We start from the raw sequence: 25,744 nt of genomic DNA on the forward strand, positions 1-25,744 counted from the left end.
TCTGCATATTCTAATATAAATAATTAAAAGGCTTGATGAATTATGCATTTTGACAAGGGAATCTGTCTCTATGCGCAAGTAAAGGAACAAAATCTTGTGCAGTTATAAATAGAGAGCAATCATCAGCGTAGCTAACTGGGTGATGTCAACTTTCATCCAATATTATTAGATAATTATTTTATATTTTTCTCATACACCGGTAAATTCACAACGACACCAGTAAAAAAAACAAAGACGCTCACAACTAGCTTTGGCTAGTCGTCAAAGTGGCCCCGCCAGTGCTATGCGGCCTGCCCGTCACCTAGGAAACTCCAGAATTCTCGGACTAGCCGAGCTATTAGTACCATCGGCTCTGGGACTTACGCGAATCCCTTTTGGTTTGACCGTATAGACTAGCTTCCCTGAGGCTCTGGAACCGTTAGGCTTATGTTTTGGTTCCCCCAGAGTGCTACTGCTATGGTAAAATATTAATTTAGTGTATACAACTCAGAGGGTAACTATGACATAACTCTTATTCAAAGATTGAAGATACAGATTTGATTAATTTTGTTGGTACTTGCCAAAAGATAAATAATCTTAGTTACGAATTTTTGCAATAAGAATAATCGCTTTGTTTGTGAGTGCTTTTGTATGTGAGCAAAAATTTTTTCCACATTTGAAAATTAATAAGTCTAAAAATAGAGCCAGATAGACCCACGAAACACTGTACATGAAAGCTGTAGTGGTAAATAAAGATTATTTGCACACAAAATATGGGTATTTTTTCTTTTTTGTGTGCCTTAAAGAAAAATTTAATAAATAAAAGAAAGAGAACAGGTTCATTCTGAAGTTTTGTCTCACATGGAAAGTTTTCGCAATTTGATTATTTTTAGTTTAAGTTAAAACGTAAGTTACTTAATGATTTATTCAATAGCTTGCAATCCTTTCAAATAACTGTCAGTCTGAAAACGTAGTATTTTTTGTGAATATGTTTCAGTTATAAAGTGTAACCATCAGAATTTTTTTGCAAATACTCTCCTTTAGATTTCAGAGAGAACATAAATATTACCTGAAATATTTTCATTTGCTTCATCACTATTATTACATAAAATTAAACTAAACAACTACAGGAATCCTGACTGCTAAAAATATGAACTTCTTTCTAACCAGTTCACGAATCGTAAAATCGTTTATTTAGCTTATAAATTATAATATAATCACTTTCGGTTTAGTAAAAATGAGCTACTTATTTAAAAAATATAATTCGACACATGTTTTGATCAATATTTCATAAATAAAATTTTTAATTTAATTAAAAAGTTTCTCGCAAAAAAAAAAATTCGGCACCTCAGCTACTTTTAGATCATGTATTGGGTCCGTATGCAATTTGAGTCTGAGACCACTGGCCTAGTTTATCCATTTCTGCTTTTGCATTTTCTTTCATTCAAGGTTAGAAGATTTTTCATTCATTCCTGATTACTTATACCTCAAAACGTAACCAGAGCACTTGTCTACTTATTTATAGCTTTCAAATGCTTTCCAAATTGGATTAAAATTGCGTTAGGAAATGATTGCACTCTTGAGCCATAACTATCCTTTTAATCTCTCTAAAATCTTACCTGTCTATAGCGATTTCTTTCGCTTTTATGAAAGACGAATTCCAAGCCTTCTAAGTAAAGAAAACAGAAAAGGATTTTAAGAACAAAAATGAAAAACGAAAATATTGCTCTTAATTTTTTTATGGAATAGTTACACAGAAGTATGTCTTTAATGATGGAATAGCTTAGAGGTTTAGAACAATTCTGTAGAGTGTTTTTATTCCTCGCAAAAATCTATATGGTTAAAAATAGGTTTCATCCTTAGCAATCAGGAATACTCTCTCAATTGTAAACTGTTCAGAGCAAAAAGCAGAGCTTGACTTTCGATTTTGAACCAAGGAGGCTTAAAAATTGGAGACAGAGAGATTTTGTGGATACAAATCGCCAGAGCTTAAATTGCGCCGTTAATTCTCAGGTTTTGAGATAAATAATAATTTTAGCCGCAGCGCACAGGAGCCCTAGATGAAAGAGGCACTTCTTTTATCAAAGTGAACCCCAATTTCAACAGACAAATTTTACTTTAATAACAATTATGCCTTAAAAAATCTACTCTAACTTCTGAATGCAAGCCTGTTTTTCCCTCTGTCACAAACCTTGGACAGAGGTTGAGACTTTCAAGGAAAGAAAAGTCCCCGCTCATATGTACCCCTTATTCTTCAGGATTTATGAGAGCGAGTAAATTTTTCCTTCCTGAAAATACTAAAAGTGATACCCTGGTCGTGCACATGCCACGCTAGTGACTTCCTACTGCAGACCTACAGTAGACTTTTTGAACGATGTGACCAAGCGCAGGGGACCACTACTGTCACTAGTATAGAGAAGTCACGTTTATTCTCATAATGTTAATGGATCGTATTCAGGGAAAATTTTTACTTGACGGCTAGAATTACTATATCGACGGGATATTGCTATCAGAAAGACTTGCTTTTTTCTTTTTATTTTCAAAGCCATACTTTTCTATTAAAATTTCCTTCCATATTCTCATACTGTTTCTACAATTCTCACTGTTCTCCTTAATGACGCTAAACTACTTCTTAGACTCTGAGTGGAACTGTTATTACAACCGAAGCCCTAAATAAGATGAAATCCGATAATTTATTTTTTATTTACCTATTTATAATTACTCTAATAATTTACTAAATTTCTGTTTGTCTCTTTATATTTCTTTTAATTTTGGTTTAATTATTTTAATTTTTAGCCCAAATGGGCAATTTGCCCAGAAGGTCTATTAATTTTGTTTTGGCCTTTTGCGTTAATTCACTATAAACGGCGAATCACTTTTTAAATTGTTGGCACAAAATATTAGAGTCCTGTATTATATTTAAACAAACTAAATAGTGAAGAATCTGCACAAATGTATGTATGTTTCTCGTATTGTGATAAAACAACTGTACCTAGAGCCATCAAATTTTGAATAACGTACATCTCCACCCGAATATGGGCTTCTGGAAGCCCAAATTTGGAATTTGTTATATTATCTATTTCATATTTTTAAAGCATTCATGAGTTTTTGACTAAGAAACTCAAAGATTTCAAAGCTAGAAATGGCAACACTGTACGGAAAAAACATTATCACCAGCGCACGAGACTGTGAATCGGAAATTCTAAAGATATCTCTTTTATATATTCTTTTGTGATACGGTTGTTGAATCAATTTTATGGTTTAAGTGCGAAGAATATGATACTTAATAAATAAAAGGAACACACAAATCCTTAAAAAAACGTTCCTTTGGGCGTAATGTAAAATCTGAAAGCTTTCAGATTTTTTTCAAAGTTTTTTTTTTCCCCTTCCTTCCTAACAGTTTTCCATAGGGCTCCGGCACTTCTAATTTTAGAAATTAAGTACTTCAGATGGTGATAATATGTTTACGAAAGTCCTCTCTCTCCTATACTAAAATCACTAGATTTCGTTAAATCAAATCTTCGATGGCTGAGCTTAATGTGCCACTTTCACTGCACCACTGTCTTTCATGGAGGTAAGAAAGGACTTACTTCCTACCTCCATGCTGTCTTTAAATGGGCTTGTTCCCTTTTAAGTTTCCGAAGATGAAAAAAAACTGTCCATATGAAACAGTCCATATGTTATTTCTCGTTATAGGGACCGTGTATTTATCAGATCAGTATTTCTTATGTTATTTTAGATCTGATAAGCAGTATGGTATAATTGGATTTTTTATTTCAATTTACTCTGCTTTAGTTTATGAAAGGTCTGACAGAAAAGCTTTGGTGAAAAAAAAAAAAAAAAAAAAAAAAAAAAAAAAAAAAAAAACAGGAAAGCTTGTATATGTAATTAATTTTCCATTAAGAGTCTTTCAATATACCTTACAGACAACATGAAACTTATAGCACAATTGCAATATCCAGTTACTCTCAGTTATAAAAATATTACAATTTATATGAAAAGCAGGGAAAGGAAAAAGAAAAAAAAAAAAACAGAAAAAGATAACTTGCCTCAAAATATGAACAATTGTTCCATTACTGTACACTCGTAAACTCATATCAACCAAAGGATCCTTCAGGCTTCCGTGCTTCACAATGTAAGTATTTGGTAACCATATATTGTTAACATGACTCATGCCATTTAGATACTTGTGACGGTCATTATCCTTGTACTTCAATCGAGGGTCTTCCCATGTACGATACAAGAGAAACTCCACTTCATAATTCTTTCACGAAGGATTAAACAGAGTTAAGCTACAAGTAAACTGTATTTTAAAGCAGTAAATAAGAAATAATGCACATGAACTGAGCAGATTTTACACAAATCAAGACAAAATTTACGTTCATCTAGCAACTTATTTGCCGTGTGCTATATTTGTTTTATAATCTGAAAAATATCACTATCCGTTTCCTAAAAATATATTTAGAAAACAGTGAAACGGCCTTTCATCCATTTATAGCTTTCATTCGCTAATTCATTTGTATTTTTATTATTCATTTCTTGTAATATTCCTATTTAAAGAAACTGCAGCGATTTTATTTAAAATATTTAATTCAAACCTGATATTAAGCTGTACTTTGAAACCACTTGTAATTTACTTTAATTCCGCATGAGTATGTATTGAAGCTTATTGAAATCCTACATAAAGCTGTGCTGAAGTTATGTATGAGCATAATAGATTGACTACTGAAAGTGTTGAAGAGTTTCAAGCTGATTTAATTAATGTTTTATCATTCTTTAATTAATTAATAATGCAAGAGTTTGCTAATCAGCTTCTTTTCGGTATAAAATTTGATATTATTATATCATTTCGAAAACAATACTTTTGAAAGCGTTATTCTCTACACAACCAGTGATTAATATTTACATGTCATAATAAGCAGCATATTTTATGTTAAAAATGTTGTCATAAATGCTCTTCCGTTTCATAAAATGTAAAACTTTAATGAAGTTGTTAGTGTCTAAGGTGAAGCATAAAACTTGCTTTTCTAATAATAATGAAACAGCATGTAATTAACATTTGTGAGGAAATTAATGCCTGTTTTGTTACCATGACAAACTTAGCCTTCTATTAGATACTTTTGAGTTGCCATGCCAACTTTGGCAGAGAACACTGAATTCTGTTCCTGCTAAGCAACCTGCATTTCGAAATTAGCAAGAAAACTAAATTATTAACAATTTAAATTTTTTATTGTTATATACTTGAGGCTTTATGCAGAAAATTGCAGAAACATGTTATGATAACAAATGAAGCATTACGACCGAAGGTAATGAATAGTCCATTATTATGATAATAAAGTATTGCAAAAATAAAGCTGGGACTACTGAGCCTATTTCAGACTAACTGGCAGAATGGGGGTTGGCATCTATTCAAGCATTCATTTAACAAGACTAGCTTGAAAGAGGTACCGCAAATGCTGCTTGAGTTAACAGTCGTTTATCATGATATGTTTTAAAACTTTTCTAAAGACTTAGTCCAAAGTTTTATCATTTAATTGGAATTTTACGAAAATTAAAAAATTATTTATAATTTTAATTGCTAAACAAACTTGCTAAACATTAAGTAGAACTTATTGTTGTTGAATTAAATAAAGTAGAATATAATAAATTTTAACAAGTTATAAATATTATAAAATAGAAAATTATAAACTAATCATTTTTATTTACGGAATTGTCGATGAAGACTTTAGTCATGAGGTATTTCCGAATACATGCCAAACCTAAATGTGTATTCGTATGTTTTGTTTTCCAAAGTATTAGCACATGTTTATAGTGGTGCCTGAGGGGCAGATCTTACTTTAATAAAATGCTTTAATGGCATTTTTAATGAATGAAATTAGACGTAAACTTACATCTGATGAATGTAATGCATAGTAGAGAACTCATTGCAATGAAAGTAAACCTAGCTAACTCATGATTATCTTTTCGCATTTTTGTACAATAGATAAACTTATAAGTAAGGTAATAAAGGTGACAATTTCTTGAATCGCGTTAACTTACTTATAAGTAAGGTAATAAAGCTCAAAATTAAAATTATAAATATTTTCGTAAAATTCAAATTAAATGATAAAACTTTGGACTAAGTCTTTAGAAAAGTTTGTACGATCCTGAAACTTACATATTCTAAATTAAAAATTTTACATTTGTGACATACATGAGCATTGTTTCGTTTAAAACTTCTTACATCATTTATCGATTTATCAGCAGCGATCATTGGATGATCTTGGAACTGACATCAGTGTTATAAAAAGCAAAATATCCATATGACGATTCCTTATCTCACGCACCACGGTATAAGTGGTTTAATCGTCTTTTTACGCTGAATGATTTCCTAGGGCGAAATAAAATAATTCATATATGGAATACTCGTTCGTTCTGACATTAAACTCAATTATTTAGCACATTTTATAAGCTCGTAACAGCACCTTGACAATTTCTTGGATCTCGTTATACCAGCAGCTTGTGAACATTCTCCTTGAAGCTCATATTATTGTATTATTTTAAATTCACAGTTCGTGAACTTTATGATGCATGTGTATTTTTTAAAGAAAATAAATACTTCAAAATGATATATACTTCTTATTTTCCAGTTTCTAAATAAATATACTGAAAGAATAACTAGGATTTAAGTAAAGTAAAACGAGACCTGATACAAATACGAATTTAAGCGATTAATTATAGTTTATAATTAAATCTGAGTTTTTCAGTTGACTGCAAAATTAACAAATATAAAATAAATCTCTTAATTACTATTTATTTTGCTTTCAGGTAAGCCATTTTTATTTAATATGATTTTTAAGTTAAACATTAGTGTTAGATAGCTTACACTAGTTCACGTTAATTTATTTCAAACGATGTTACTTCATAGTAGTCGGACACTCTTTTGCGGTAATTTAATTTTTAAAATTTGCTAAAGATGTTTATTATACTTAGATGAACTTCTGAGAATGTTATGCTCACGAAACCTTGAATGGTTATGTGCATTATTTATAAAAAATTACTGATCATAAAATTTCATGGCAGATTTCAAGGATGCTTTAATACACCTCGCATTAGTTTCGGAGAATCGGTTATATTCATAATAAAACTCAAGGTTAAAAATATTATGTAGGAAAGTTTTCAGAGCTAAAAAAAATAATTCGGCGATGAGTTATAATATGAGACACTTTAAAAAGCTTTGTCTTTTAATTGCTTCTGTATAATAGAGAGTTCTCTGATGATATCATAATCTTCTACTCCAACACATTTTCGAAGAAACATTTCTCGAAGGTCGAGTAAGTAGTCATCGTTTTACTTTTCTTAATCATGAAACACTCTGCTGAAAAAGATTCATTAGTTTTGTCAACAGTATTATTGTGCTTTTGTGTTTTCCGTGTCAACATGTTCATTTGTAACAAAATATTTTTTTCGCAATACCCTTTATCTTTAAACATATATCTACTTTTTTATCTTTATATATATGTGTGTGTGTGTTTTGTGTATCTTTTAAATACAATTTCCGATTATATATGTGAATGGCTGTCATACATCTGGAAAGCACCGGGATAAACTAATAGAATCGTTTAGGGTGATGCCACTATAGAACTGCCTTATGCTCCTATTTGAAACTTATTTCTTTCATGACCCCAAAGCGTATTGACATATCTCTCAAAAATATGATGGATATTCTAGAAACATCACTATCAACATGCTAACCAATTTCTCGCAAAAGCAGCACTGTAAGACTGGATTAATGTCATGCACGGCTTCTCATTTCTTCTTCTCATACAAGAATTCCTTTGCTTTTTGGAAGACAAGAATAAAGGTGCTGTTCCAAGAAAAGTGCTTTTATTATTCTACGTTGTCTCTTAGTGCTAAGGTATTGCATGATCTTATTCGTGATTCATTTACAACAATAATCTTCTCAAGGAACTCTTCCCTTACTTTATTGTGATACTCAATGCATACCTGCAACTGAATGGCGGCGCCGAATATGAACTCAGTTTCACAGTGACAATACAGTTCTTTCAACAAGGTCAAATAAACTGCAGTCAAATAATCAAAAATAATGTAATACCTTAATGGGTCCACCTTTTGCATTTATGGCTGCCCGTTATCTGTCTGGCATTGATAAAACAAGATTTCTTGCCGTGTACGGTGTAATTTCATACCATACTCCTTTTACTGCCTTCAGAGTATCTTTGCTTGTAATAGCATACTGGGAGGCTTCGCCGATCAAGTTCATCCCATATCTGTTCTGTGGGGTTTAATCTCCTGACTGAGGTGGAGAATGCAGTTGAGTAGGCACTTTATACGGAAGCCATTCTCTAACACTCTTAGTAGTATATTTTAACTCTTTGTCTTGTTGAAAGACCCAGAAGTTTCCTAGTTCCAATTTTTTAAACAGATGATTACAGATTACTTTGCAATAGTTTCAGATAAATGAATCAATCAATAGTGCAATCTATGAAAAGTAATATACTTATTCCAGCCGCTGTCATTGAGCCCCAAAACCAATACACACTCCCTCCACCATATTTAACAGTTGGTATCAAACTTTGTGATTTGATTTCTTCATTTTTTCGTCTCAAAATCTTTTCATTACCATTGTTTCCGAAAACATTGAACTTACTTTAAATAATAAATAACAGTGTTTTCCAAAAATCGAAATTTTTGTTTAGGTATTTATTTGCAACATTTAATCGATTTTGAAGTGAGATCGGAGGTTTTCTTCTAGGAGCTCTGATATTAAACCTCGCTAATCGGAGAATTCCACCACCCATTTCCAAACGGACGTTTTTTCCTTTTACCATCTCAAGGTGTTCTGTTAATTTTTGAACGTATACTTTTGGATCTTTTTTTACGTTGTTCACAAGATTTCTTCCATCACGATGTCTAACTGCCATTGGACGACCACTTCGAGATTTGTTGTGCGCATTTCCCCATTATTTGTAATTTTTAATTGCAGTCTGTGCAGCTGCATAACTTTTCCCAATAATTTTAACTAGTCAAAAAAAGATTGCTTTTCTTGCCTTAATTTTACAATAAGGTTTCTAAAATCTAAAGAAATTTCTTTCCTTGGATTAATTTTTTCAAACAGCAATCACCTTTGGAAAAGGGATTCTGAATTTTACGTTTGAGGTGTTCTTATAAATCTAAAAGGGAAGAAAACAGCTTTATATGCGAATTTAGTTAGAAGCCAATCAACTGCATGCTGATTTTCGTGATTTGTTGATTTCAACAAATCTGCATATATCTTTCGTATTTACCTTATTTAAGCTCTTATTTTCGGGGAAATACTTTTATGTGAGTAAAATGACAAGTAATATAATTTTACAGTTAAGAATCAAATAGTGTTCGGTAAACCTCTGTTTTAATGGGTGTATGTAGATTTCGGTGACTGAGTGTTACATCTTAGATTTAATCAACTCCATGTGAAGAAATCTGATACTAGTCGGCTTTAACTTCCTGTATTATGACTTTATTCGCCACCTAGGCGAAACACTGTCACCCATTCTGCTACAGTTTGCTGTAGCAATGTTTGGTTATTATACATTTTCCTAAAATTTAACATTCTTAAGCATTACGGCTAGACATCGTATCGATTTCATGCCATGAACATGAAACAGTTTGGACGACGTCTCTTTTTAAGGTTTTCCTGTTTGGGAAAAAGTAATTCAAAATCTCGCTGTCTTCCTTTCGAATGTGCGTGGGAAATAGCAATTCATATTATAAATTACAAGCATACTATATTATATCTATTTTATAGTCAATCGTTTAATTACTTAAATTGGTATCTAATTAAATCTTTACTATAGAGCTATACAAATATACTGCTATGCCTTGCTGATTTCGTGTATAGTAATAACTTCGCAGAATAAAATCTTAAAATTAAAATGCTCAAAATTCTCAAAATAAGCGATTTTCTAACTTTAATTCTAAAATATGTAGTTAAATTATTGTCCTGATAACAGTCTCTTATAACTATATGCTGTATACTTATAACAAAGCACAAAGCTAAGATTAGTATGTAAATGAGTATAATTTGATTCTTTTCGTAGAAAAATTTCAATAATCAATTTTAATCACCTCAACAATCTCCTCGAAAACTTGTGGTTTACATATATTTATAGAATTATGAACTGATTTTATGACTCTAACGCTTGTCATTCATTATTTAATCATCGTAACATGAGATGTTCCTTTTCTATAATGTGTCCTAAGCATTTTCTGCACAGTAATTAGAATTTTACTTCTATAATCTATGAGACAGACAGCAAAGGCACAGAAAAATGTACATTTTGGAAGAAACTTAACGATACTGCTCTTAGTATTTAACGATAGTGCTCTTAGCGAGTAAATTGAGGAACTTCGGGATTGTCGCCATTTACTTTTAAAAATATTCTTCATCAGAAACCCTTAATCTGTAATTCTTTTGAAAAGACAAATTTGCATACTAACTTTTTTTAAAGAACAATATGATGATGTGATATGACATAAGAAATACACTGGTTATCATAAATTAAGGAAAAATCACAAAAATCACGATTACTGAAAAAGTTACTTGTAGAATTTTATGAAACTTACCCACAATATACAACACATATTATAGTAAGGTATCAAATAACATAAAAATAAATTACCAGACAATTATAGTAATATAGAAATTAGCACATGTATAAAATAAACAAATCGAAGGTGTCAGTTTGCTTTAGGAAAAGTGCCTTCAATAGGGATTATGGTCGCCTCTAGATGCAATACAGCAAATACAGTGATGCGTGATGCTTTCAATTATGCGGTCTATCAGTTCCATAGGAAGCGAGAGCAATTGCTCTTGCAAAGCTGTTGCAAGCACGGCAAGGCTCTAAGGGGAGCAGATTGAGAGCAGCTAGACGTCTCTCTAAATCATCCAAACGTGCTCGATAGGATTCAAGTCCGGGGATCGAGCTGGCTACTCCATGCACATAATTGTTTCCTGTTGAAGATAATCATCTACGATGCGAGCTCTTTGTGGTCTTGAGTTATCGTCCTGTAACAGGAAAGTATCACCTATTGCCCCAGCACATGGGCGCACATAAGCATCAAGGATATCATCTCTATAAACCGGAGCATTCACGGTTTCCGTTGGAAAGACATGGAGGTCTGTGCATCCACCCAAATAGATGCCACCCCAGACACAGACACTGCCTCTTCCATATGCATCTCTTTCACGGATGCTTGACGGATGATAATGGGTTCCAGGTTCTCTCCATATCAAATAACGCCTACTATCGCTTTCTAGACTAAACCTGGACTCATCCGTAAAGAGAACAGCCCTCCACTGATCAAGCGTCCAGTGGACATGTTGTGCCCACTGAAAACGGTCCCTCCTATGGCGTGACGTGAGCGGCACGCAAATTTCTGGTCGTCTCGCATACAGACCACCTTCGTGAAGCCTTCTACGCACAATTGAACTTGACACCAACCCTCCGTTGGCTGCAGGAAGGGAGGATATAAGAAGAGTCGGAATAGCGATTCTATTCCTACGTGCCCATAATGTCAAATATCGGTCATCTGCGCTCGTCGTAGCAGTTGACCGTCCTTGACTGAACCGCCTATAGGCCGAATCTGTGGTTTGAAATCGCCTCTAAAGTCTATGAACCACAGAAGGACTCACATTTAGCCATCTGGCCACTTCTGTTTGACTTTATCCTGCCTCTAGTCTCCCAATGGCTTTCCATCGTAGTTCTGCAGGCAAATGATGCCTGGAAATCATTGTTAAGAATTGGCTATCTCAGATTTCTGATGTCACTATCACAGTGAAATATGTGGGCTTGCTCTCAAACATGGACTTTTATTCTCCCCGCAGATGACGTATTCCGAGTGCAGCCCCACTAATTTGCATATTGCAGTTTTACTCAGCTACTCTTACTTGGCAACATATTCAAATTTTACCCGGTTTGGCTTATTTTTGAAGGAGTGATCGCTATTTTTGTGATTTTTCCTTAACTTATGATAACCAGTGTACATAAAACATTCTAAATTAAATAGATATCTGTGATTTAGTAATATTTGGATTTGAAGGTAAGAAAAAGATCAGGAAGCTTACATAGGCCGTCTGATTTAACTTATAAATCTTCGCCAAAATTATCCACTGTAACTACTTTTAGTTTACATGCATTTTAGATACAATAAACTATTTCGAAATTCTGAATAATTTTATACAGAATTTTATTTTTAATTAAAATATTTACATAAGGGCTAATTATGTTTCTTCTTAGTTAGCATAGCTTTTAAGGATATCATGTTACACATTGTGTATAAAAAGTTATTTCAATATTTTTATACATAATCAGAAAATTTCATCAGACTGTGTACTACAGATAATTTATTTTATGTAGTCACATTATCAGAGATGTATATGAAACAAAATAATAATAACAATCTGATGAATTGTTTTGACATAAAGAATGCATTAGATGTTTATTATTTCATAATGTATGAGTTCCTTACCAAAGCAAAATTTATTCATTTTCAACAGCTAACAAAATTATTCATTTCGCTAGCTTTTCAAAATGAATTAATTCCGATTTGACGTTACCAATTTCAATCCTTGATATAAATTACTTGCTTTTGCAAATTAATTAAATTCGTAATTTTCAGCATTTGGTAAATTCTGGTCAAACTATATCTTTATTTAAAGGTATAGTTACTATACCTTTAAATAAAGATATCTATCGTTAATTACTTGATATTGTATATTATACCTGAATGAATTTAGAGGGGGATGTATTCTAACAGTAAGGCTGGTAAAACACCACAAATAATGACCATTTTGAACTAAGCAACGAAAAATTAGGAAATTGTAACCCTTTACTGATAACAGTTAAGTGTTTAGTAAAGTCTACTCTCTTTTACTGAATACTTATCCAAGCACAACTCATGATTTAATATTGCAAAAAATATGAAGCATCATGCAAATAATTCAAATTTATAAGTTTATTATCGCATAAGTGAATAATCCCCCCCTTTTATTCCTTATTCTTTTTCCGAATATTCACCCTCGAGTAAATTACATTTTCAGTTCTTAATATAGCTGTAAGCCACAACAACGCAGTCTTTTATAATAATGCCTAGAGATGACAATGTATTTAATAAAATTTCAATGACTAGTTGATTCATTATGAACGTAAAATTTCAGCTTACCAAGCTTGATTCATCAGGAGAAGATAAAGAGTGTAGAAGAACATTCACTTGAATTTTTGTGAGATCTAAAAGGAAAGGTCACTTTCAGAAGAATGTAAAATGTTTTGTATCTCTTTGAATAAATTTACTACTTTTAAATTTCTAATATATGGTATGGCGTGTTTTTGCATAATAAAAAATAACACTTTTACAAGCAATTGAAATCTACGCCTTCTTCTTGCAAAACTCTGTATGCACAAATAAGTTCTCGTATAAACAGCTTTCGCATCAAAGATATCTGAAGTCTGGAAAAAAAACTTGAAAGATGTGAAAACATTTTTCCGAGCATATAATTCTTGCTCATTAAACTTATAAGGTATTTCTCCTGCCTTCTCAGCATGCTTTCGTGGTGTAATGGTTAGCACACTCGGCGCGTATTCGAGAGGCCCGTGGTTCGAATCCCTGCGAAGGCATTGCCCATTTTTCATCTCTCCTGCTTTGAAATAACCTAATATCTCTACAGTTGCGCCCGAACTAAAAACGATTGTGGATGATGATTCTCCGCCACCAGGATTTGACGAATGGGTCCCCCAATCTCCAATCGCCCTTTAAAAGGGGAGTATATAAGGTAGTTCTCCCGCCTTCTCAGCATGCCTTCGTAGTGTAGTGGTCAGCACGCTCGGCGCGTATTCGAGATGCCCATGGTTCGAGTTCCGGTGAAGGCGTTGCTCTTTTTTCATTTCTCCTGCTTCGAAATAACCTAATCTCTCTACAACTCATGCTTGCTGTAAACCGTTTTATCTTACTCTAAATTCATTATAAATATCTTGTTGAATAATGTAAATTATATACTTGTGACTAATGTAAATTATATACTTTGAAGGCTTTAAGATATATTTTAGTGTGCTATTACAGATAAACCTTCTCTTAGACCTATTAGCTGCATAATAATAGTGACAGCGTTGAATTCATGATGTGATGAGAATTAATTAACATTTATAGAGAAATGCACTGCCGTCCAAAAGTTAAGGAACACTATGTTTTTGAAGACTCGCCATTACAAAACTGTCAGTAACATTTAAATTCACAGTTTATATGCATAATGGTAAGGAAATTTAAGAAAATATATGCAAAAACAATAGCTACCACTTTATTTTATAGAAAGGAATACTTATATAGGAGTTGGAGAAAAAGGCAAAAATTGTAAGTTTTGTTCACGCGTGTTGATCTTCAATTGTTATTAGCAACTTCGTTTACAAGATCCAGGAGAGTCTATCAATGTCCAAGAGAAATTGTTTGCTGGATTCCTTGAGGTGGCGGGCGATCGGATGGATGGAAATGGGATGTCACAAACTGATGCTACCAGATGTTTCAATGTCTCTCCTACTGTAGTCCACCGACTATGGAATAAGTTTGAATCCGAGAATTCTGTGTCTAGAACAGTGCTCCGCAACCGGTGTGCCGCGGTACACTGGTGTGCCATGAGTAGGATATAGATGTGCCGCAATCAAATACATGTATTTGACATTTTGCAATTTTTTATCATGTATTTAATACACAATGACAATTTTTTTTCTTTAATAATGTCTATTTTAAATGTTTTTATATATTTCACTGTTGTGTGGTTGTGTGCGTGATTGTAAGTGTGTCAGCATTTGAATTTTTTGGGCACTTCCTTGATAACTCGGAATTCTTTGGTGTGCCACGAAATTCCAGAAAGATTTTTTGTGCGTCGCAGGTGAGGAAAGGTTGCGGAGCACTGGTCTAGAAGACATGTTCCAGGCAGACCTAGAATTACAACACCTGCGAGAGACCGCTATTTAGCTCTTACTGTGCCTCAGCTCATGGCAGATCAGTTAGTGGCAATAGAAACAAGAATCGCTGCTAGTACAGCGAGCATACGCTTGCACAATATAGGTCTGTATGCAAGACGACCAGTTGTTTGTGTCCCCTTGACCCGAGGAAACAGAGATACCTTTTTATGTTGGGCAAGAGAACACGTCACCTGGACCAATCAACAATGGGCATCTGTTCTCTTCACGGACGAGTTCAGGAGCACATTGGAGAGTTATTCGGGTCGTGAGCAGATCTGGAGGGAACAACGCACCAGATACAACCAATCCCACGCAAGTAGAAAGACACAGTTATAGAGCTTGTGGAATAATGGTTTGGGTTAGGATCACTCTCGGTGGTTACACTGAGGTTCCATGGAGGAACTTTGAACATGGTGGTTCCATGGAGGAACTTTGAACATGGTGGTTCCATGGAGGAACTTTGAACATAGTGGTTCCATAGAGGAACTTTGATCGATGTGAGATATTGAAACGAGATCCTTGATCAACATGTCCGTCCATATGCCACTGCTATTGGTTCTGGATTTCTTCTGATGGACGACAATGCGCGACCACACCGAGCTCGGGTTGCTGAAGAATATATTGAGGGTCACTGTATGGAGCGGATGGAATGGTCAACTCAATCCCCAGACCTGAATCCGATAGAGCATTTTTAGGACTGCATTGGGAGACAGGTTGCTACTTTCAATCCTCCTCCGAGGTCGTTAGATGAGCTTGAACAGGGGTGGTTACTCCGTGTCTGGTCGTTGCTTCCCATTTCACTGACCGACAACTTAATTGACCACATGGAACGTTGCTACCGCCAATGTATTGCAGCTAGGAGTAGACACATTCCTTAATAGAACCCATTTTTGCACTGTTACCACACCGTTTTTCCTCAAAAAAAACTGTGATATACTGTTTCTCCAAGACTGGAATTCTCTGCCAAGAATGCAAATTTTTGTTGTAATTCATGTTTGTGTTGAACTTTAGAAACATTCTATGTCGCATTCATTAAAGACCTGTTTAGTGAACATGTCGTGTAAATTTCTGATTTCTACGTTGCTTCATCCTCAAATTATACATAAAAATCATGCTTTTCCTTAACTTTTGGAGGGCAGTGTATTAAATAAGATATACAATTAAAAATTATTAATGTTAATGCACTTTAGAATGTTGGAAAACACAGTTTTTCTCTCTTTAAAATTGCATGAAATATTTAATTCTCATTTTTAAATAGTGTTTCATTGACTAACTTGATAAAATAATGATATACCATTTAAGATTCTAACTCGTTATTTTAATTTAAAGTACCTTTCCTTTCAGTTTTCATTTCACTTTTCTGCCTGGATGCAAATTTCCAGCACGCGCGATATTAATATTAGGAAGGAAGGTACTGTTTAAAAGGAAGGTTTTGGAAGGTGAATTCAGAGCGTGTTCTGCCTACTTGAAGGCCACGCTGCTAACTGATTCTCTAGAGATTAGAATTATGTGGCGTTGAGTTATTCTTTCCATTAGGCTTGTTTGCACCGATTTTTGAGTCAGAGCCAGCTTGCGCTTGTTAACCTGTGAAGTCGTTAGTCTAAATTCATTGAATTTTAAATTATCCATCACCTCTTGAGTGAACACAAAAGTATTGGCTTTTATAAGCAAGAGCTAGTGCCGACTGTTAACTTTTATTTGAGTTAATAAAGTGTTCTATACACTCGTCTCTTGACTTTGTGGTACTTTTAAAGGACTTGGTGATAATTCACCAAGAGTCTTCAACGTCGATTACATCTTATGATAGCTAAGAAACATGATGTTATAAAACATATATTAATGTTAAACAAATGTTAAAAAGTGCATAGAAACGTTATTGTGATTAAAATTTAAACATTAACATATTTACTTAAAATCTGAAGTATACGTATTTTCCATACACATATCCAAATCAAAATCTGGTTATTAATAAATTAAAATAAAGTCAACCATATATAAAGCCATAAAGTCACTTGCAGGCTATTCGTAAACCAAATATATGCATATGGGGTGTAAGTGGATTTACTGAACACAATTATAAAAGGTAATATCAGGTGGGATTTATAAAAATATGCCTAACAAAGATCTCTCTGAAATATACATCCTTTGGTTATAATGTGAATTATAGTGAAGAATTAGATTTTTAATAGGAACATTTTGACTTTGATGATTGGGATATTTTTTGTTACGTACTTTGAAAACACCTCAGATACATCAAGAGAATAGCAGTTCGTGCAAATAAATGGTCGGAAATAAAAGCTGTCTGCACAGTTAATATATTAGCTTATAGCAATATTGAGGCAACTGTATACACTGCTCGACATGGAAAAGGCAACACCAAGAAGGAGTGGTCAGAAATTTATGCAAATTTTAGAGTAGACGCACGTCACTGAGTTATGCGAATGATGTGAAATGCGCAGCTCTCTAACGCACATGAAGTAAGACATAAGGGAAGGAACGTGCAGAATGGGCAATATTCGTGTCGTTATTTCTGCCAGACGAATTATCGTAGAAAGTTGGTTTTTGTCCTAGAGGATACGTGTAATAGGAGAGATAGGCCAGGCCGCTGTCAACGAAGGCACTTCCAGCAGATAGACGATTTTACGAGGGGTATGGTGATGGGACTGAGAAGGGCGGGTTGATCCTTACGTCAAATCACAGCTGATACCCACATGAATGCGAGCACGGTGCATCGGCTATGGCGAACATGGTTGGAACAAGGAAATGTAGGAAGAAGGAGGGATGCAGGTGCAGCCAGAGTGACGTCAGCACGCGTGGACCGACGCATCCGCCGACAAGCTGTGGCAATCCCGCAAGTCACTTGTACCGCGATTCTGCAGCATGTGCAAGATACCCTGGATGTTCCCGTGTCGACCAGAACCATTTCCCGTCGATTGGTTGAACGTGGTCTGCACTCACGGCGTCCGTTAAGAAGACTGCCATTGACCCCACAGCATAGACGTCAACGTTTAGAATGGTGCCGGATTAGAGCGATGGGGATGACAGAATGGTGAAACGACGTGTTCTCAGATGAGTCACGCTTCTGTTTATCCAGTGACAGTCGCCGCATGCGTGTGTGGCGTCGACGTGAGTACAGATCTAATCCGGCAGTAATTGTGGAACGCCCCACCGCGCGACAACGTGGCATAATGGTTTGAGGTGCTATTGCATACGATTCCAGGTCACCTCTAGTTCGTATTCAGGGCACTATAACGGCCCAACGATACTTGGATTATGTACTACGGCCGGTGGCTATCCCCTACTTTCAGGGGCTGCCTAATTCAATTTTTCAGCAGGATAACGCCCGACCAAACAGTGCTTGCATCTGCCAAAATGCTCTGCAAGGTATACAGATGCTTCTCTGGCCACTGTACTTTCCTGACCTGTCACCAATCGAACATGTGTGGGATGTGATTAGACGCCTTTGCAGACTCTGCCCCTGCCTCGTTCAGAAGACGAGCTGTGGCAAATGGTTGAAAGGGAATGGAGAGCCATCCCTCAGGACACCATCCGCGCTCTTATTGACTCTATGCCTAGACGTGTTTCTTCGTGCATCGCTGTCCGCGGTGGTCCTACATTCTACTGAGCCGCGAAAATCCAACAAAAGATACAACAAGCCTGTAACGAAAAACTTCCACAGCGAAGCACCAAAAAGCTTAACAACATCGCCTGGTGGAGCAGTGATCTCCGTGCACAGTAAAAAAGATGTCGAGCTTTAAGACGGAAATTGAAAACTGAACGTAGACTGGGCCTTCCCGCCACTACTCTCCCGATATTCCAGCGAGAAAGAGCCAGATATAAAAGATCTATACTACAGGCAAACCTAAATTCATGGCGTACCTTCTGTACATAATCAAAAGACGCGTTCGGAATACAACATAAAATCATGACCGGGAAGCTCTTCAGACCAGCACAAATTCACATTTCTACTAATAGTTCAGTAGCCTAGAATTACACTCAAGACACGCTACTACAAGTGCTTGAGGCAGTTTTCAGTCAGGACAATCCAACGGAGGATACTGTCCAGCAAGCACGAATACGCGCTGAAGAAACCCTTCCTAATACGCAGCCGAACAGAATAATAACCCTAAAAGAACTCAAGTTGACTCTAGCAAAACTTCCCAAGAAGAAGGCCCCTGGATTAGATGGCATAGATTATGCTATAGCTAAAACAGCAATTCTAGCCACACCAGCCGTCTTTGTCAACTTATTTAACAAACTGCTAGCAACGGGTGCCTTCCCAAGCACCTTCAAAATAGGCCAGGTGGTGCTGTTCTTGAAAAAAGGCAGAAACGCGGAGGAAGTTACATCATTCCGCCCCATCTGCCTGCTCCCAGCTTTAGGCAAAATATTCGAAAAGATCTTGATGAACAGATTGAGACATCACTTGCACGTCAATAACATACTGAGTAAAAGGCAATATGGATTCAGGCCGGGGTCCTCAACCCTGTATGCCCTACATGATTTGTGTAAGGCAATCACAGTTAATAAATACAGCGATCACCATACGGCTCTAATCAGCCTAGACTTAAAGAGCGCGTTCGACAACCTATGGTGGCTTGCAATACTGGAGGCATTAAGACACTCAAGATGCCCAAGTAACATCTATGAAACTTTAAGGCATTACCTCCAAGATAGAAGACTCATGATAGCGCATTCGGCAGGCTTTATAGAAAAGTCCCAGACAAGAGGATGCCCACAACTCCGGGTCCTCAACTCTGGAACTTAACCTTCAATAAACTCCTAAATGACTCCTGGCCTTCGCATACGCAAATATATACGTACGCAAATGACGCCGCTCTGGTCGTCAAAGAACGTACCCGTGAAGAATTGCAAAAGAACAGCAATGAGGCTTGTCATATCTTCCAACGTCACTGCTATGACCTGAAATTAACCATAGCACAAAACAAATCGCAAGTACTATTAGTGCCAAAAAAAAAGAGGCTCCCTGGCAAGGAGACCAAGAATAGAAATAAACGGACAAAAGATCGTTTAAGAACTGAAATATTTAGGCGTGATAATAGACGAGAAACTTACGTGGATACCACACGTCCTTTCAATCAAACAGCAAACTCAGGCTATAGCCAAACAACTCAGACAGTTCCAGGGTTACAGGTGGGGCCTGAAGCACCACATCCAGAAAATCCTTTACAAAACAGTGGTGGAAAAAATTGTAACTTATGCGGCGGCAGTATGGGCACAGCCCATGCGAGGAAGGAAAGTGAGGCACCTATCCACAATTCGACGTCCCTTCGCCCTAAGTATTACCCGGGCGTACATCACCACTTCTACAGATGCGATCAATGCGCTAGCCGGACTGCTACCTTTGCATATCAGGGTAGAAGAAGAAGCAGCACGACAACTTCTAATGCAACTGCATAAGCCAGCCGCCTTTGCCGACGAGGTATACTCCCCAGATAACTACGAAGCGAAACTGACCCCGGTCGACATTCATCCAGCATACAATGAGATAGGTATCAGACTGCACGTAACACCAGCAACGTACAGCAACTTTACGAGCATCGTCATATACACGGACGGTTCAAAACTAGACGACAACGTAGGAAGCGCCTAAAAACTTTACGACTGCAAGCAACTAGTCTCTGGCAAGAAGAATGGGATAACAGTAATACGGGTCGAAGGACACACTGCCATCTGTCCTACGTCTCCCAAGACCGATGCTGTGGCAACCCTAACCTTACGCGCTATATAACAGGGCATGGCTCTTTTCCAGAGTATTTCGAAAAGCGAAGGATTAGTGACACAGGCAACTGCAGCTGCGGAGCGATAGGTTCCCCGGAGCATTATCTCGAAGAATACCCAATCACAGAAGGCCTATACGTCAGATTCCCTGAACAGAATCGCCAGGCATATAGCAAATTTCTCATTAAACAAAGACACCTAGTGGCCAAAATCAATAGAGTAATAGAAAAATTAGCCGAGTTAGGCACGGACTTGTGTCAAGTTTAACACTCTCATGCATAGAGCTTTCCTGCGAGTTTTGCACAAGCATTCAAGCGCACTGTCAACTAAAGTTACGAACAGTGTTATGCAGCCAAGAATGATGTATATAGCCATTCGTCTTGTATAGCTAAGAGACGCGGTGTTAAACACAGCTCAGAATGCCATGTACAATTAAGTGTGTCATGTATCCAAGATCCGCAGTGTCATATATCGCTAAGAGATAAGTCATATATGAGACAATACGATAGTCCACAATGCAATGTAAATAACAAGCATGCACAAGGCATCTATTTGTGAACAAATCGCATCTAACAGCTGGTGAAATATAGATTAAAATATCTGTTCTATGTTCCCGTGGTATACAAATAACAAATGCAAAGAACGCATCTAAGCATTCTGTAACTTATCAAACCTACAGAGGTTGGACAAAAATATGGAAACACCGTTAAAAAAACATGTTTCTTTGCTTAATATGGTGTAGGAAACCCGTTGGCATCCAAAACAGCTTGCAGTCTTCTCAGAATGGATAAATACAGTTTCTGTATGTTTGCCAAGGGAATATTATACCATTCTTCCTGCAAAACGGTGGCAAGTTCAGATAACGATGTTGGCGGTGGATAACGAGAACGCACTTTCCGTTCCAATGTAGACCACAAAGGTTCGATAATATTCAGGTCTGGTGACTGTGGTGGCCAGGGGAGATGGGACAACTCATCCTCGTGCTCAGAAAACCAGTCCTGGACAATGTGAGCTGTGTGAACAGGGGCTTTGTCGTCTTAGAAGACACCATTACCATCGGGGAACAAAGTTTGTACCATGGGATGGACTTGATCGGCCAAAATGTTCACATAAGTCTTGGCAGTCATGTGCCCTGACACAGTTATTATGGGGCTAGCAGAGAACCACGATATGGCTGCCCAAACCATAACAGAACCCCCGCCATGTTTCACTCTTGGCAACAAGCAGTCTGTATTATAGGCTTGAGATGGCGTTCTCCAGACGTAAACCCGGCCAGAAGTGGGAAACAATGTGAAAGAAGACTCGTCAGACCATATTACTCGCTTCCACTGCTCTATAGTCCAGGCTTTACGACTTAAACACCACCTTTTCCTGTTACGGGCATTAGCATCACTGATGAGTGGCTTTTCAATTGCAGCACGGCCAGCAATTCCCTGTTTATGAAGCTCCCTTCTAATTGTTTTGGTACTCACAGGGTTCGGTAACACAACATTCATTTCAGCAGTAACTTTTGCAGCTGTGGTCTTCTTATTTTTCATCACAATTGCCCTTAATGATCGTCTGTCACCATCACTCAGGACACACTTTCGTCCGCGCTGTGATTTAGCAGATGATGTTTTTTCCGCTTTTCAAATATGCGGAATAAATCTTCGATACAGTACCTCTTGAAACACTAAACACCTCGGCTACCTTGCTTACGGAAGCACCTACCATACGTGCTCCAACAATTTGACCCCGTTCGAAGTCTGTTAACTCTGACATAATGCAATGATAACCTCACATAACAGTACTCCGACAACAACTGAACTGTTTAGCACATTTACGAAGTTGTATAGGTGGCGTCAGTAGTCAAAAACGCCAGGGCCACCTACATATTTCATTAAAATCAATCTTTCTTTTCAAACATGCATTTCACAAGGTGTTTCCATATTTTTGTCCATCCACTGTATGTACTGTACGTATGAACTGCACATACGAACTTATGAACAGCATACATGAACTTATTGCGTGTAACTCTTGGTTCCCATTTCGTAATTTAGTGTATTGTAATTCTGTAATTGCGTAAATATGTATTATGTAGCAATGTATTTCTTGTATATAGCAATCTATATAGTACCATATGGAAATGTTTTAAAATATAACCCATTTCATAATTTAACGTAATACAGTAGATACGTACTGGACTAATTAATATCTTTCGTATGTACTGTAATAGGTACTCAATTCATGCAATTACCGTAATGTGTCATCCCAAGTTTTCCTTATAGATAGTGTATTTCAAATTTCTCGTATGTGGTGAAATGTATACTTAAATACTGTAATCACCGTAAATGTTATTTTCTCCATATCCGTTAGTATCAGCAACATGTATGTTATGTAACAGGCACGCTGAAGTATGTTAAAAAAGGTATGTTAATTCTACCATGTATTGGATGTATATATGCATTTAAAAATATTCCAGTTTCAGAGCGTTATAGCACTCAGCGTATTTCTGTATTGTATATAACAGTGTGTAATCGCATATATATATAGTTAAATTGTATGTAACAGTGTGTAATCGCAAATATCAGTGTAAGTTGTGTTAATTGTAATACTCATGCATTGGAAAGTATGCATACGTTATGCTTATGAAATGTGTAAAAGAAGTTTTCCTTATAGATAGTATATTACGAATTTCGTGTATGTGGTTCAATGTATACTTAAATACTGAAATCACCGCAAATGTTATATTCCCCATATCGTTAGTATCAGCAACATGTATGTTATGTAACAGGCACGCTGAAGTATGTAAGAAAAGGTATGTTAATTCTACAATGTTAATTCAACAATGTATTGGATGCATATATACATTTAAAATATTCCAGTATCAAAGCGTTATAGTACTCAGTGTATTCTATATTGTACGTAACAGTGTGTAATCGCATATATATATATGTGTAAATTGTATGCAACAGTGTGCAATCGTAAATATCAGCGTGAGTTGTGTTAATTGTAATATTCATGCATTGGAAAGTATGCATATGTTACGCTTATGAACTGTGTAAAACACGTTTTCCTTATAGATAGTGTATTCAAATTTCTTGTATGTGGTGTAATGTATACTTAAATACTGTAATCACCGTTAATGTTATTTTCTCCATATCCATCAGTATCAGCAACATGTAAGTTATGTAACAGCCACGCTGAAGCATGTAAGAAAAGATATGTTAATTCTACAATGTATTGGATGTATATATACATTCTAAAAACATTCCAGTATCAGAGCGTTATAGCACTCGGTGTGGTAAGCGATAAGCGCTTATTGCACCGAGTATCGTATGTAACAGTGTGTAACCACATGTATATTAGTAAACTGTATGTAAGAGTGTGTAATCGCAAATATCAGTGTAAGTTGTGTCAATTGTAATATTCATGCACTGGAAAGTATGCATACGTTATGCTTAAGACACAGATATCAGTGTATTATCGTTCCTAGTGAAAAACGTATTGTGTGTATCAGTATACAAATGCAAGTATCCAAATATCAGTATCAGTGCTGGCCTGTATATAAATAATACAGAGTCAGTATGTAATCGCACTCAGTGCTTACTACTCTGTACGTAACAGTGTGTAACCTCAAATATCAGTATTAGTTATGCAAATCGTGATATATTTATGCATATGAAAATATGTCTACATGTATTAATGCCATATGTGGTCATCAGTGATCATTTGCTGTCTATTGTCAATGCCATCGCTCAATTAACTGTATTTATCAATGTCACGTGATGTCATCTGTGATCGCTTGCAGTCTTTTGTTAATGTCAATGCACAATTATGTACCCTTCTCAATTATGTATTCCAAAGCATATGTAAATTTTAAACGCCCCTGTATGGCCATGTAGCATCTATTGTTAATAAATCAATAAATACTGCACCCGGGCAATTTGGACGGGAGTCTGCCCGGTGGTATTAGGTGGCAATTGGTTCGCAGAACTGCCAACCGGTTGGGTCTGAGCGTCCTGTGCGGGCCGCACATGTGGCCCTCTGGTCAAACTCTAGATAACGGTGGGCATGGCACTATTCTAATTAACTTATTAGTATAGGGGTAGTGGTCACGTCCTCCGTCTCTTATCGCTTATCGCTTATCCTACTGAGCCGACGCCGTTCTCGCTCTGTATTATGACTATCATTTTGAAATAAAGATGCCTTATTGCTGCTTGCTGTCTCTGTCTTTTTTCCAAATTTCATCACTTTCTGACCACTCCTTCTTGGTGTTGCATTTTCAATGTCGAGCAGTGTACCTCTCGAGACCAACCTGCGGCCGAGCGGTAAAGTCGCTGAGCACTGGTAGTTCGATCCGGGGTTAGAATCTGGTGAACGGGCTGGCTGCATGAGCGTTTACTTGGTTTTCCCTATGTGTAACGTGTATACGAGTCAGTTTCCCTTAGAAAGGCCTTCCTCCCCTTAGGCAGAGATCTAACGCCATAAAGAAAAGAATGTAATCTGTGCTCGTATTGCTCATAAAACGTTTCTCTGAAACAAACTGGCCGCCCTGTTATATAGGCGTTCTCACCGCCACCTGCAATATGATTCTTAGCGATCCCCTACAGAAATTCTAATAATCATTTTTAAAAAGTTTGAATGGTACACTATGTTAATTACTTTAAAATGTACATGAAAGAAATATTACTGTTTTAAAGCCCCTTTATAGCCATTAATAGGAAACATCCGTAAACTTAACCATTCCTTCTTCTAAAGAAACTAGCGGCTCACAAATAAAATCATTTTTTTTAATTTAATTTAAGTACCAGATACATAAAAAGTGTAAACAAAGAACTGGCATCATCCTCAACTGTTAAAAAACGAAATTAAGAAATCGGTAATTTTTATAGGTTTTTCCAGCCAGTGAATTTATAAGGTATTTCTCCCACCTTCTTAGCATGCCTTCGTGGTGCAGTGATCTGCACGCTGGGCGCGTATTCCAATGGTCCGTGGCTTGATTCCCGGCGAAGGCGTTGCTCCTTTTTCGAGTCTCTTGCTTTCAA

General features: G+C 36.3%; 1 protein-coding gene across 1 annotated transcript in view; it reads right to left on the bottom strand.

Annotated features, from left to right (window-relative positions):
• The window catches only part of LOC118195482 (glutamate-gated chloride channel-like), an 84,933-nt gene that overhangs the window by 24,347 nt on the left and 34,842 nt on the right, over positions 1-25,744 (bottom strand). The window contains exons 4-5 of the mRNA XM_085807487.1: positions 13,183-13,247; positions 4,029-4,243 (exon numbers count right to left, since the gene is read on the bottom strand). Of these exons, the coding sequence (XP_085663613.1) occupies positions 4,029-4,243; positions 13,183-13,247 (280 nt within the window). The remainder of the gene's footprint in view (positions 1-4,028; positions 4,244-13,182; positions 13,248-25,744) is intronic.

This window comes from Stegodyphus dumicola, chromosome X1, assembly GCF_044657685.1.
Source record: "Stegodyphus dumicola isolate Sdum_Otavi_A_Nest chromosome X1, ASM4465768v1".
Classification (NCBI taxonomy): domain Eukaryota; kingdom Metazoa; phylum Arthropoda; class Arachnida; order Araneae; family Eresidae; genus Stegodyphus; species Stegodyphus dumicola.